The sequence below is a fragment of the Poecilia mexicana genome, unplaced genomic scaffold (assembly GCF_051168715.1).
Source record: "Poecilia mexicana isolate PSO_F unplaced genomic scaffold, ASM5116871v1 scaffold_9, whole genome shotgun sequence".
NCBI classification, from domain to species: Eukaryota; Metazoa; Chordata; class Actinopteri; order Cyprinodontiformes; family Poeciliidae; genus Poecilia; species Poecilia mexicana.
In genome coordinates this window covers 30,837,862-30,853,255 of record NW_028263378.1, presented here as the reverse complement: position 1 = coordinate 30,853,255, position 15,394 = coordinate 30,837,862, and the positions used below count along the sequence as shown (strand labels likewise).

At 40.2% G+C, this 15,394-nt stretch overlaps 1 protein-coding gene across 1 annotated transcript in view; it reads left to right on the top strand.

The window, feature by feature from the left end:
* LOC106903932 (multiple epidermal growth factor-like domains protein 9) overlaps window positions 1-15,394 on the top strand; it is a 38,645-nt gene that overhangs the window by 3,235 nt on the left and 20,016 nt on the right. The window contains exon 2 of the mRNA XM_014967974.2: window positions 2,751-2,955. Coding sequence (XP_014823460.2) covers window positions 2,751-2,955 — 205 coding nt within the window. The remainder of the gene's footprint in view (window positions 1-2,750; window positions 2,956-15,394) is intronic.

Here is a 15,394-nt window from a genome sequence, read left to right as displayed (position 1 = left end):
AGCGTTTCCACTGTCAGTTGGACTGCTACTGGGCAGACAGTGTTCAACACAAATGCTTAACATGGTATCATACTAATGCAATGACTAACGTGACATACTAACAGGTTTCCCCCAGTGTATCATGACCCTGGCGGACCACCAGTCTCTACTTGCCCCTTGGACTAAGCTAGGTTTATAGCTGATGGATTGAACTGGATACAAGTGGGTGTGCATCAATTATGCCGTCCCTCCACCTGCCTGTTGGCCTCACATGCTATTGTTTACAGCTTATAATACCTGCTGGTGCATCTCTGAATTTTTGTAGCTTAAATATTTTTAATAGAAAAACATGGTGGACTGCCCTAGTGCTTAGCAGGTTTTCTGGGGGAAACCTTGCACTGGTGTAATGAAATGAAAAAGAAATGACATCAGACTTGCATATCAGTTTAGGACACTCAAAGACTCTTTACAATGAAATCAGTCATTCTCATTCATGCTGTGATGAAATGTGTATCTTGTGCTTGTTGGTCCTACACTTGAAGGGGGCCCAGGTTCATACGGTTGGAATGGCCACTTTTACAATGGAAACAGACAAAATAGCTTATTAAACCACACCGACCCATGACATACCTCTCAATGGAGACGAGGCTCTACATACCATCAGATGTATTATTTCCATTTTACTGTCAAATTTGATTTGCTATATATGAAATATGGAAAATGCTTGCTGTAGTAACTGAAGGTTTTGTGGCGAGTGGTTAGTGTTATCTGTGGGGGGTTGTTGTGTTACAGTCAGCTTACAAGACAGGAAGGAGGTGAACTCTGCCTCACTGCAATGCACGCATCCAGTCTGATCTGCATCAAACCTGTTGTGTAACTTTGGAGAAGCACCTCCAGATTCCTGTTATCCACCTGGAGGAGCTGGAGGTCGAGCGGGAACTGTAGTGGCTGTGCGGAATGAGACACATTCTTTGCACGTCACACTTCTTCAGGGGTGATCACAGGCGACAGACCGTTAGACTGTACTCTACAGACCAGCAAAACTGCCTTTGTTACATAAACGCACAAGCTGCAGTGGAACCAGAGTGTAATCCAGAATGGGATGCCTGAGTAACATTCCACTAAAAATTCAGATGTTTTTTTCCACCTGAACTGTCTGACGTCTTTGTCTGCTCAGTGCAGAATGAAGACAAACAGTGGCGCCTTCAGTTGCCACACCTAACTTGACATCAGATAAATAATAGATTACCTCTCTTTTACTCTAAAGGGTTATCATCAACATGCCTGACATCATGTGTTCAGGTTCGATCAACTCGGTTTGGTCGAACATGTATCTCTACATGGGACTAGAGATTATTCTGTACTTCAGAAAAGGTGCAAAAGCAAGTTTTACGTTTTTATTTTTCAGATGATGTTGTGAACAATAAAGAGTTGTTGGTCCTTCCTCAGTCATACTGCACTTTGCTCTCTCACTGGGGCTGCCAACAGCTCCATGATATTTCCGTCATGTTCATGTTTAGTTCATTTCTGTGTGCAAATTCCCTGCAGATATTCCCCAAAACAATGTTCCATTGTCACTAAAGGTGGAAATATTAAGCAGCGTTGCTGAAAAGGAATGTAAGCCTGGTAGCTAACGCCAACATTGGACTGTACAGGTTTATGAAGTATGCTGGATTAACTGCTTCCTTATTCACTGTTTACACCAGCCTCACAAAAAAGATTATACCAAGAGGGCGGGGCGCTGGCTTACTGTTGTTATAGCAAGGCTTAACAGTTCAAAATATTGAATAAAAATCATTTCAGCTTGCATCTTTTGACCTCACAAATAATTTGATTCTGCTTTTGACCTCTCTTTTCCTTTTTCAGTCTGATCTGAATGAAATAGCATACTCACCCCTCTCATTGGGTGTTTTTCCGTGTCGATGTTCTGCAGAGACCTGGTATAGAGCATTTGATCCATTTCAAATAAGGGACTTCTGCCCTGTTTGCATTAAGATAAACATTCTAACCAATCCATTTATTTGCTCTGTGGACACACTCAGTAGCTAAAAGGGACTGTGCTCATACAGTGACTTGAAATCTAAAATTCCATGGTGTCAGCATATCATAAGAGATGTGCTAATACTTAATAATCTGAGCCAGGGGGAACATATTTATTGAATAAAATTAGACGGAGAATGGAGCTGTGATGAACCCCACATGTTATGTGTATTTGCACAGATTTATTATTGCTAAATAAAACAAAACAGCTCACTCTGCAAAGTCGAATATGACAGTTGTTACACCCAGGCAGACTATGACTGATCCAGTGGAAAACCAAACATGCAAATGTCCCATTATCAAACTGATGTTCATGAAAAAAAACTTATTTATGTGCTGATGATAGTAAACAGAATAAAGTAAAGATGTCCATGTTAAATGCTGCATTGTATTCTGACTCTTCTGTAAATCTGTAACAATCTGTAACACAAAAACTGTTTCAAAAATGCCTTGTTGTGGAATACTGTGTGGTGTTTCACTTCTTTAAAAAATGTTTGGGTTGCATTGTTTCAGATCTTCTCCATACTGGTGCTGTAGACACTGTTTTATTAAAAACACTCTCTGTAGGCCATGTTTGGGTGTTTGAACTTATTTCTGTGAGGCTACCTGCAGCTCACGGTGCAGCACTTTATAATAAACCGATTTCTGCCTCTTGTCTTACATCAGATATGATATTTACATACTTTGTCCTTCTTCTTTCATTGCTGATCTCTACCCTCCTCGCAAACCAGAGGTGATGTGTAACTGCAGCAGCGGCGCTGAAGGAATTTCGGATCCAGACGTATGCAACCAGAGCACCGGTCAGTGTTCCTGCCTGCTGGGCTACACAGGCCTGCAGTGTGAGGAGTGTGAGGAGGAGTACTTCACCAACGGCACCAGCGGCTGTCTGCCCTGCTCCTGCGACTCTTTCGGGGCCGTAAGCCCGAACTGTGACAGGTCAGGATGTTTTTCTGTCCTTTAAGGCGTACTTTAACTTTAGCAACATTTGTTTTTGCCGAGACCTCAGCAGTGTCTGTGCTACAGTTGACCACAGTTTAGTGACAGACTGAACTAGCCATATTTGTATTTTTTTTAAATATGTGAGACACACAAAAAAAAGCTAAAGTGAACATTTATTCATTTTCAATGTGTCTACTTTGACTCTTCCTGTCGGTGAAATGTTGCTGTCCATCCCAGAGCCTTCATGTGGGACGTTGGGTTGGAGTATGTAAATTTGTGAGCCCACAGCAGACCTGAACACAGCACCCTGAAATGAACATGTGCACCAGGGTGTTTTGTTCTCATCAGCGCTTATTGAGCCGCAACCCATAAACCCCCCCCACACAAACGTTACACGCACACACACACACACACACACACACACACACACACACACACACACACACACACACACACACACACACACACACACACACACACACACACACACACACACACACACACACCACCAGAGAGCCATTTGATAGGCAACTGAATGCTAATATAACTGTTTACTATTCAACCCCAAAGGTTTATGTTCTGCAGGTGGCTGGGGTGGGGGTTTCAGGACCACTCTAACAAAGGTTCTAGTAAAAAGGGAACAACCTTGACCTTGATTTTTATTTTATTGTGACTGAAAATCGTTGTCAGTTTTATGTTGCTGTCTCTGTTACAATTCCCTACGGTTAGCAGCTGCTATCCTTGAATCTAAGCATCCAGTAAAAATCACTAAGCTGGCTTTATCTCTTTGTTTTCAAGGCTACAAGAAGTAAATAGTCACACCTGCAGTAAATAACTTTCTTTTTGTATTTTGAGGAACTACACATTAGCTTTCCAGCTAACAGTTAGTGAACTTTCCATAGGCCACATAATGTAAGTTGAAACATTAAGTATTATGTTACCAACATAACTATCTCAGACTTTGGCACATCTAGCACTTCAGATGTCCTCAACCTGCCTGCATTAAATTTGTTAATCAGATTTAATTCGTTGTGCAAATTAAACACTGCAGTTGTTTGGAAAACCTGCTTTTAGTGGAGGGCAACAGCTGTATGCAGGCTCTGCACCAGCAAACAGGTGGAGGAGTTCCTATGAGGCTTTGTTCACCCAGCAGGTCTTGATGCTCAGTTCAGATTTTTTTTTTTTGCTGAAATCCAATTAAAAAATGTTATGTGTAATTGTATATATGACTGAATGATGAGTCTGTGTGGATAGTTTATGTCCCCAAAGTGACCCACATGCACAGAACAATAACGTTAGACGTCACACTGCAGAGCTTTGTTGATGGAAATAACAACCTGTCAGTATGTGAATAATGTCAAACCTTTTGGCCTTTTGGTATGTTTTGGTATAAACCTGAGGTTGAGGTTGTTTGAGATGCTAATATAATTACATAATTACATCTAATGACCATATTAATGTTGTTCTCAAAGAACTTTAAAGTGTATGGAATTGCAAAAATCCTATAGTCTTAATTTAATAAAATAAAAACATGTCAGGATGCATGCATCACAATCACAACCACGTCATAAGAGTGCAGTGATCATCAACTTCATGTGCTTCATGCAAGGCATGTTGCATAACAAAATGGCATTGCGTGTTGACTTCAGGGGACAGTTAAAACAAATGGCAGTAGCAATAATAAAGACTTTACTACTAACAGTAAAAGCTCCAACAACAATAATTCACAGAAAATAGTTTGAGGAGGAAGCAGAACTTTGAAACGCATCATGAACAAGACGGTGGAAGTGACATCATCTAATAATTGCTGTTGGAAGTTCTTCAGTTTCCAATGCTTCTGTTGTTTGATTATTTGACTTAAAGTCCATATTCTCAAAAGTCTTAAAGTCCACAGTCGGTAATGAGTTTATGTACTGGGCTGAGGGGAAAGCATGTTGTGGTGTGTGCAGGTGTTCAGGGCTCTGTCAGCCTGAGGAAAGAAGCTGTTGCAGAACTTTAAATGGGTTTAGACAAGTCATGTATTCATCTGGTGTGGTTTATGTTTGATTAGTTATTGATTTGCAGACATGTTGTAAAAACTCTGACAACACACACTTTGAGATCTGACAGAGGTAGTTTCAACTTTCTGACGCAGCTCCACAATACACCACAACGTCCTGAACCAGGGTGATGACCTCCAGCATGGAGGGCCGGGTCGCGGTGTTTCACAGCTCAGTTCTCCTCCAGATGCTGTGTACATCAGAACCCGACCTGATCCTGGTTCTGAGCATTGATCTGACCCGACATTCAGGAGGAATGATGACTCACCCTGCTTACTGTCTGAAATCAGAGTCGGTGCAAAGACTGCACATCATGCATGCAGCTTCCCCACAAGTCACAAGAACTGAAAGGTGTACGTGTGTGTGTGTGTGTGTGTGTGTGTGTGCGTGTGCGTGTGTGTGTGTGTGTAGGGAGTGGGTTGGGGGGAGCAGTGGTTAGAAAAGTTAAAATAGTCTCTATGCCTCCTGCCTGTTTCTAGGAAAAGAAACACTGCTGCTGCCCTCCAGCAGGCTGAGTCAGTGTCCACTGTAGTGTGGAGGATGTGTACTGTCATTCTCATAGAAACACGTCACTGCATACACATCCATAAGTACATAACTCTAAGAGGAGTAATGAATCCTGTCTGGAAACGCAGCAGATGTTTGACACATGGGTGAAGCTGTGTAGTTTTGCTAAGTTCAGATACCAGAGGGTTCTTGTGGTTCTGGAGGTTCTTGTTCTGGTTCTTGTGGTCTCACTCTGATGTTCCGGGCCTGGACTCAGATAAACCCTGCTGGCCTGCTTTACCCCATCCAAGAGCTTACCACTGTAAACTCCACAGATTAGCCAGCTTCCCTCCAGCCCCCTGCCCTCCAGCGTGCTTCTTTACAAATCTTTCTCATTAAGTAATGAGCTGTGATGGAATCAGTCTGGGCCTTAATCTTGCATATCTATTATGAATTAAATATCACATGAAGTAGCTGATATCAGCCTGTCTTTGTGGTGATGTTTATACACACCTGCTGGTAACGACTCCAGAGTCATCAGTGATACATGGAAAAAGGAAGGACTATATGAATGAAAAGTTCTTCAATATGTCAAAATCTGAATGTCCTTCTATGTACCAGCTATTATAAAATAAAAATATGATAGCACCTCAGATTGGCACAGCTCGCCTAAATCTTTGGATCAACATGGCAGCAATTGGTGAAGTTACACAAAGCCCAAAGCCGCTCAGCAAAGATCAGATTGATGGGGGTCAGATTAAATATGCTGTATCTCACAGGGAGGCAAAGGGTTAGCATGAAAAACGGCTGCAGCTATTAATTAGTTATTGTATTGATTAATTGATCAAATAAAAAGTTGGCACATACTGTACGTGCATTTATTGTTTGTTTGGGCAGCTGCTACTATACAATAAAAACTGTTGAGTCCATAACAAATTTTCCTCTGGAGACAATAAAGTATATTCTATTCTATTCTATTCTATTCTATTCTATTCTATTCTATTCTATTCTATTCTATTCTATTCTAAACAAATTAAAAGATACAAATGAATTAATTTAATTCATTTATTAAATAAAAACATAAAATCTTATTGCCTAAAATACAATAACATTGAATCTGATTCAACTGAATACCAAAAGGTGCTTAATAGGAGTTTTGTTCACTGAATTTGAACCAGGTAAAGGTAAAACTACGCTACTTGAGCAGCTCTGAGCAGAACATATTTACAGGCTTAAAGGTTGTTTTGGCTTAATTACTTCTCTGAATATGTTGTTCTTCCAGCATATGGCCATTTTTTGAGTCTGTATTCCTCAGCTATCGATTAATCAATTACTAAAATTAGTTGATTTTTCAGTAATCGAGTCGTCACAGTCAATCCAATTAATGTGAAGCAGGGTTATCTCTTTAAATGCTGGCCACGTGGGAAAGTTGTTCGAGTACAAAAAGGTTTTCATTTAAAACGAAGACGAGCTTTCTGTGGAAACTCTGAAATGTCCATTTTTGTTTTTCTGTAGTGCTAAAGTGCCACATTCAGGCCACATTCAGGCCACATTCAGGCCACATTCAGGCCACATTCAGGCCACATTCAGGCCACATTCAGGCCACATTCAGGCCTGCACAGCTACTATAGCACAGTGGCTCATTTCGGTCTGGATAATGACAATTCTACTAACTATACTGCGTTTATGAGGAAAGTTTTAAAAATAACACATAACTCAGTTTTCATGTTTGCAGTGTCTCGAACTTCATATCTTGTCTACCAAGTCAACTCAAAAGCAACACCGACAGTTATATGATATTGAAAATCCCTTGAATTAAGAGGGCCCTCTGTTTAAAAGAATAGAGGAAGATACACGCCCATGCAGGTTTAGGTTCATCAAGATTTACATAAATCAGCAGAACTTCAGCATGTCACATGGTGACACATTTCTGAAATAAATACAACAGTTGGAGAATCTGGACTGGTCAGAAGAAGACCAGATGCAAAGTAAGATCAACAAGCTTGAAGTCTGAACTATTTAGTTGTGTTTCTCTTTAAAGAAGCGAACCTTTATGTGAGGCAGCATTATGTAACAAGATTGATTGTAATGGCAGAGTTCACAGAACTTCTTCTGTAAACCTCAGGAAGGGGAACTCTTGGTTTCTGCTACCAATACATTCTTGTTACATACATTGTAGGTAACATCCCAATAACATTATAACAAGCTGGTAAGAGAAACAACTAAATGTTAGTCTTCAGCTGCATGAAATCAGTGAACACACGTTAGTCTGTGTAGAAAAAGTGCTGAGTCCTCTTTAAGGCTCAGGGTTGTAGATTAACTCACCTTCCGTAAGCGTGATACTCATACTGCTGCGACCTTTGCTCAGCTGGTTATGTGGTGTGAACTAGAACAATGAAAATGCTGAGTTATTAATGCTTGCAGGTCAGAACCACCTTAACCCAAATGAAACCCATCACAGTTTGGTGGCTGATTTTGATGAGTAAGGCTTTTATCTGCAGAGCCAGATTTTAATTGCCTCTGATTTCTCTCCAAGAAAAACAAAAACCAAAACAAAAAAAAAAACACCATTCAGAATACTTTTTCCATTCTTCATGGCATGAGGGGTCATTAGGTGTAGAAGACATAATTGTAAAACTAAGTTTTAACAAGAAATTCCTTTAAGCCTAGTCTCAGTGGTCAGTAGCTTCCTTTTTTGTGTTGGGTCCTTCCTGAAACTATGCTGTGAAATTAAACTATCCAGTTTGATTAAGAAACCCAGTAGATTGGTTACAGCAGTAACGTTTTAAACTGGCTTTAGTATGTTATAAGGGATTAGTGTGGGCACCATGAACACAAATAAAGCCTTACTCTTATGAGTCAGATTTTATAAAGTTCAGCTCACAGGTTATTGGCAGACAGGAGCTGATGTCTCAGTTCAACCTTCCTGTTATCTGCGATAAGTCTGCTTCTCTCACAGCCTGAATAAACTTCAGAAATGTTTTCTTATTGTTTGTTTCTATGTGTATATCTTACATACCTTACCATATAATATATACACATACCTTTCATATGCATATCCTACACATACAATACCATACTGTATGGTACAGTGGGGAGAACAAGTATTTGATACACTGTTGATTTTTCAGGTTTTCCCACTTGCAAAGCTTGTAGATGACTGTAATTTTTATCATAGGTACTCTTCAACTGTGAGTGATGGAATCTAAAACAAAAATCCAGAAAAATACAATGTATGATTTTTAAATAATTAATTTCCATTTTATTGTGTGAAATAAGTATTTGATACACCAGAAAAATGAAACTTAATATTTGGTACAGAAACCTTTGTTTGCAATTACAGAGATCAGACGTTTCCTGTAGTTCTTGACCAGGTTTGCACACACTGCAGCAGGGATTTTGGCCCACTCCTCCATACAGATCTCCTCCAGAGCCTTCAGGTTTCGGGGCTGTCGCTGGGCCACATGGACTTTATGCTCCCTCCAAAGATTTTCTATTGGATTCAGGTCTGGAGACTGGCTAGGCCACTCCAGGACCTTAAGATGTTTCCTACCGAGCCACTCTTTAGTTGCCCTGGCTGTGTGTTTTGGGTCGTTATCATGCTGGAAGACCCGGCCATGACCCATCTTCAGTGCTCTTACTGAGGGAAGGTGGTTGTTGGCCAAAATCTCACGATACATGGCCCCATCCATCCTTCCCACAATATGGTGCAGTCGTCCTGTCCCCTTTGCAGAAAAGCATCCCCAAAGAATGATGTTTCCACCGCCATGCTTCACGGTTGGGATGGTGTTCTTGGGGTTGTACTCATCATTCTTCTTCCTCCAAACATGACGAGTGGAGTTTAAACCAAAAAGTTCTATTTTTGTCTCATCAGACCACATGACCTTCTCCCATTCCTCCTCTGGATCATTCAGATGGTCATTTGCAAACATCAGACGGGCTTTGACATGCGTTGGCTTGAGGAAGGGCACCTTGCGTGCACTGCAGGATTTTAATCCTTGACGGCGTAGAGTGTTACTGATTGTTTTCTTTGAGACTGTGGTCCCAGCTCTATTCAGGTCATTGACCAGGTCCTGCCGTGTAGTTCTGGGCTCATTCCTCACCTTCCTCAAGATCAATGATGCTCCACGAGGTGAGATCTTGCATGGTGCCCCAGACCGAGGGAGATTTTCCGTTATTTTGTATTTCTTCCATTTTCTAATAATTCCACCAACTGTTGTTGCCTTCTCACCAAGCTGCTTGCCTATTGTCCTGTAGCCCATCCCAGCCTTGTGCAGGTCTACAATTTTATCCCTAATGTCCTTACACAGCTCTCTGGTCTTGGGCATTGTGGAGATGCTGGAGTCTGATTGATTGAGTATGTGGACAGGTGTCTTTTATACAGGTAACGAGTTCAAACAGGTACAGTTAGTACAGGTAATGAGTGGAGAACAGGAGGGCTTCTTAAAGAAGAACTAACATGTCTGTGAGAGCCAAAATTCTTACTGGTTGATAGATGATCAAATACTTATTTCACACAATAAAATGGAAATTAATTATTTAAAAATCATACATTGTATTTTTCTGGATTTTTGTTTTAGATTCCATCACTCACAGTTGAAGAGTACCTATGATAAAAATTACAGTCATCTACAAGCTTTGCAAGTGGGAAAAACTGAAAAATCAGCAGTGTATCAAATACTTGTTCTCCCCACTGTATGGTATGGTATGGTATGGTATGGTATGGTAAGGCATTCCTTCATGGTTAACAGCTCTGGTGACGCCTGGTGACACTTGTTATTATGATGCCGTTCAGTTTCCCCAGCAGGCCCTGAGAGATGTTCCTCTGTCCCTCAAATTGTGCCTGCAGAGGGTCTGCCGATCGTGGGATGAATGTTTTTGCCTATGTGTATCTGTCATAGAGTTGTTTGAGCTGTTTATTGAGGTCAGCTGCACTGTCTGTGTCACATCATAGAGGATGGAAAAATCTGAATCTGGAATGAATATTGACTATCTATGTGACTTTTTCACTTTCTGTGTCACCTATTTTGGTAAAACTCCATTAATAAGCAATGGAAACTGATATTACTGATATTAATGAAAAGTTAATATGATTAATATGAGAAAGTGAGAGAAGATGCGTCTTTATTTTCAAGTAATTGTCAGTATTTTTGTATATTTTTGGAAATTACAAATAAGATACAGAACTGACTAGTTATTGCAAACATAATGTAGACATCAGACTGCAGACGACTGGTGAGCCCCAACATTTTTTGGTATCTTGAGATGTAAAACATTATTGATAATGAGGTTTTATATAAATGACACATGATTGAATTGACCATTAATGACGGTCTATTGGGAATGCATGAGAGGGTTCAGAGGTTTCGGGCTTAAAAAAAAAAAGGAAAAAAAAGGAAATTGTAAGCAAAAAATAAACACTGGGAGATGGATAGCAGCGGAGACAGTAGCTACATTTTCATTGGAAATGTGTGCAAAATACTATTTCTGTCAATTTCACAATTGCAACGTTTTCAATTAAATAAGAAATGCAATTAAAATTATATATGAGTCAGTTTGTTTTCCCAATAAGTCATTAAAAAACATGCTGCGCCATCCAATTACTTTCTGTTGTCGTCTTCTTCGTGGTTTGCACCATTGGCAACATCTGGTTGTTGATCATGGGAAATGCAGTTTTGCAAAATAAACCAATTTTGATATAATCTAAAAACCATCTCCTCCTAGCATCAAAGCTTTTTATAAAAAGTTAGTTTTTTTATAATTTGCAGTGTTTCCATTAAGCAAATTCTATTTTTCGAATTGTCAAATTGTGCAATCATAAGCACAATGGATACCCAGCTAGTGACATATCTCTAGGTTTCATTCAATTTGTTAAATGGTTTTCACATCTATAGCTTCTGATAGAAAAGAAGCTAGCATCATAATGTTACTGCTCATTTCATCTTGTATACTGTAGTAATCTAGACAATTGTAGAAAAGTTTGGTGAATTTTTGGCATTTCCATTAGAATGAAGCTCATCACTAAGGCAGACTGACACAGCGAACAAACTAATATATTTCTTGTCTGAAAATGGCTGCTTTAAGCCCATAATTATTCTGAGGGCTAAAGTATTTTTTCATTTGATCAGCATGTGTGTTATCACTGGGATTAATATGAACATTTTTGAGTGGCTCAGCCAGACTACCAACCTCAGCCTGACTGAGAATCTGAGGAGGGAGCTAAAGATTAGGGTGATGGCAAGGAGGCCTTTCAGCCTCAGAGACTTGCAGCTCATCCCCAAAGATAAATCATCAAAATACCAGAAGGGTTGTACACAAAAGATTGCAAATAATTATAAGAAGGGTTTGATGCTGTAACATAGTTAAATAGATCACCACTGATTATTGAGAAAGGTATACACTTTTGATGCACTAAGTTTTATTCAGATTTGACACGGCTTCATCTTCTTAAGGACACAGTAAGTTTTAACCTTTCAATTTTCTATATAAGTGTCAGTATTTACATTTCTTTTCCACCTGATTTTGCAGGATAGGTTGTGATTAACCTGGGAACCACCCCAAACGCTCTCAACATGTCAGTTAAACAAAGTAAAGCATTTGGATTCCTTTTTAACTGCATGATGTAGAACTTTCTTGACCTTTGACCTCAGACCTGGCTCTTTGTGTAGGTAGCTGAGCATGTCCATGCTGTCCTGGCTCAGAATGAGGCTGACCTGAGCCAGGACAGTCTGCTGGGAGACGGGCTCCACTGCGGCTCATCAGACACGCCCTCTCAGGATCTAGCTGCTGGCCCATAAATTCATCAGAAACAGCACAGAGTAGTGCACTGGTTGGTTTCCCTCGACCACTGACTGAGCTGACCTCCCCACCCCCCTGCCCCCCACTCCAATACTGCAGTGAGGATGTTCTGGAGCCACACATACAGCAGCCAACAGGGAAGCAGCAGCAGCAGCAGCAGAATGGGGTTAAGCTTTGTCGCCCCTGTAATACTGACCTACTTAATGTGCAGATCTTGCACGCAGCAGCTGCGCCAACACGGTACAGTGAAATCACTCAAAACAATAATAACACCCCCCTTCCCCCCTCCTGGCGGTCAAGAGGGCACAAATTATCAGGGGGATTATCGGGCCCTCTGGGGGCCTCTGGCTTCATCCCAGTCTTCTTCTGCAGCCATGTGGCTGATGGCAGGCTGACTTCCTAATGAGTCCAAATGGAAATGGTTTCTGCTTGTAAGGTGAAGGCTTATTAGAAAGAAATGATGATGTAATTTGTAGATGGCCTTTATTCATTTAATCTTTTTCTTATTAGTTGTTGTTGATATAAAAGGTTGAAAAGAGATAATTCAGGGTTGTTGGTTATAAACTCAGAAATCAGATGCTGTTGGCCATCTGGGATCTTTTCCTGCATTACATCTTAAAGCTGGACTAGATAACTGTAAGAAAAACACATATTTTACTTATTTGTTAAAACTGTCACAATGTTCTTACAGTAAAAAAGAAGACACGTATAATGTGTGAAAATAATCAAACTCCTCTGGCCGCCACCAGAGAAGTGGTTCTACTGCCATCTGCAAAAATACACCACTTCCGCCTCCCGGTTAGTAACAACCAATCAGAGCCAATAGGAGGGTCCTCGTGTATGGGCTGCTCACACCCTTCCCCTACTGTGTGTGGGGGATCAATTATATCTGAATTGAATTGATCAAATGATCAGAAAATGTTTCTAGGTGTTATCGAATGCATCCAAAACTCAATGTGATTCTCTTTGCTTGGCACAAAGGAAACAACCATCCAGTCTTGGCGTAATTTGTAGATAAGCTGGTGCTGCCCTGGTTGCTTTTAGGCTTCAACACAAGCTATAAAAGAGTCAAATTAGAACAGAACAGAGTCAGGAGAAAAATATCCTGAAGCATAAAAAGATTTCTTGGAGTCCATACAAGATTTTGAACATTTATTATTTGGTGAATGTGATCATAATTACGGTCTCTTTTCCTTTTTTGCATGAAGGACATGCAGACTTACTTCATGATGTCCATGCATCAACTCCCAAACTCTTTCCTTTAAAAAAAATAGAAGTACATAAGAAAGTGTCATCAATTCCATTGCCACATTCTGTCATAAAAAATAATGTGTCAATGAAACCAATGAAAGCAATAAACAAGTCCTTAAAACAAGCTGGCCTGTTTAGGAGTCAAAATCTATTAAACTCCTATAGTCCAGCCACTAGAAGGCAGATAATGTCCATCAGCTCTCCAGTTGGTTTGGGTGGACTGGTATAAATCAGGATTCATCTGATTAAACCTTGGACCAAACCAACTTTCACATTCCATGTACGGGACGTTTCCTTAGGCCTCCGTCCACAGAAGGCAGCGCTGCTTAGAATGGCTTATGGGCTCAAAGTTCGACGATGTTGTTCTGTGATTTTAATTCCCATTTATTCTTCAGAGGGGATTATTTATATTGTGTGTGGCTGCAGATCCCTGACAGAGGGAAGCAGGGCAAGTGGAGGACCAGGGTGGACTGAAATGGACAAATTTGATCTGTAGGCATAACTACATATTCACCTGTATTCTTTATAGCCAACGTAGCTGGATCATATTGATTTAGAATCCACATCAAAATCTTTCAGAAGTAGTTTGTCCAGTATAGTGGTCACTAAAACCAGGAAACTCATTTTGTGTCAGCATTTTGTGTGCTGTTATTGGAGCCTTCTACTGTCTGCCCTTCTGACCTGAGACCTCAGGTGATCTGGAAGCTGACAATGCAGAAACACTATCTGTTTTTGTTTTTTAAAACTTTAAATTGACTTTCTTGGTGAAATCTTGCATTGGAATTTCTGAATCTCTGCAATCTGCTGTTTGTGTAATGATTATAGACACGTTTAAAGGAACTGCCCCCGTGGGTTTTACTTTAAGAAAATGGATGGCTAATAGTATCACGTGACATGTGTCGGGTTCCCCCATACTGATCAATACATTCTCCTTCTTCTGATGTGTCTAACCACCAGTTTATAGAGTATTGTGAGTTAGCTAAATCAGAAAAAGCAGAAGCATTCCTGAAGGTGTGAAGGCTCATCTAGACTGATTAAGACCAAACAAAGAATGTCAAACATGGTTCTCAGTCGACTCCCAGTTGGCCCTCACCTACTTTTTGTCTTTATTATGTGTGAGCTGTAATCTATTACCATTGTGGGAGTCTGTTAGCTTAGCGACCAGTGTGTGTTGCACAAATCCAAGATTTTTGACCAATTTTCCAGCATTCAGTTTTAGTGAAATATAAACCTACCAATATAAGTTTCACCCAGTTTCAGCTTCTCTTTTAGAATAATGTTGCCAAAAAATCAGTTTTTTTTTAGGGATTGAGACAACATCACACTGCGTGAGTCAGAGAGCAGGTGATAAACATGGACAACAAAGACAAAAGCATCATAGAGTTGATATTTGTTTAGTATCTTATATTTGTGCTTTGCATGATTGTCATGGTTATTATTAATAACTATCAATCTATTTGCGTGTTCTGTAGAAAATGTTCGCCCGTGTCAAAAGGCTGTCAACATTTCCAAATTATACACATTTCATGACCTTTGCACATCCTCTGAATTCATTTTTAAAAGACTTTTTGATTCCGGAAACAGCTAACTCGAACTCTTCTTAGTGCAGCAGCAACATCCACACCAAAACTGTGTTTTTGCAGGGCAGTCAGTGGGTGATTAGATGTGGAGCTTCTGTTAAGGACCCTCTGCTTCCTGTTCAGGGCAGCTCAGCATCCCTTGGCTCAGTTCATCTCTACCTATTTCTGTTCAGGCTGGATGGAGCAAAATGAAAATTTATATATTTTGACTGAACATGGCAGATGTGTTATGGTATATTTAAGTTAGAGGATAGATCTAATCTGATTCCAGCGTTTGGAGCT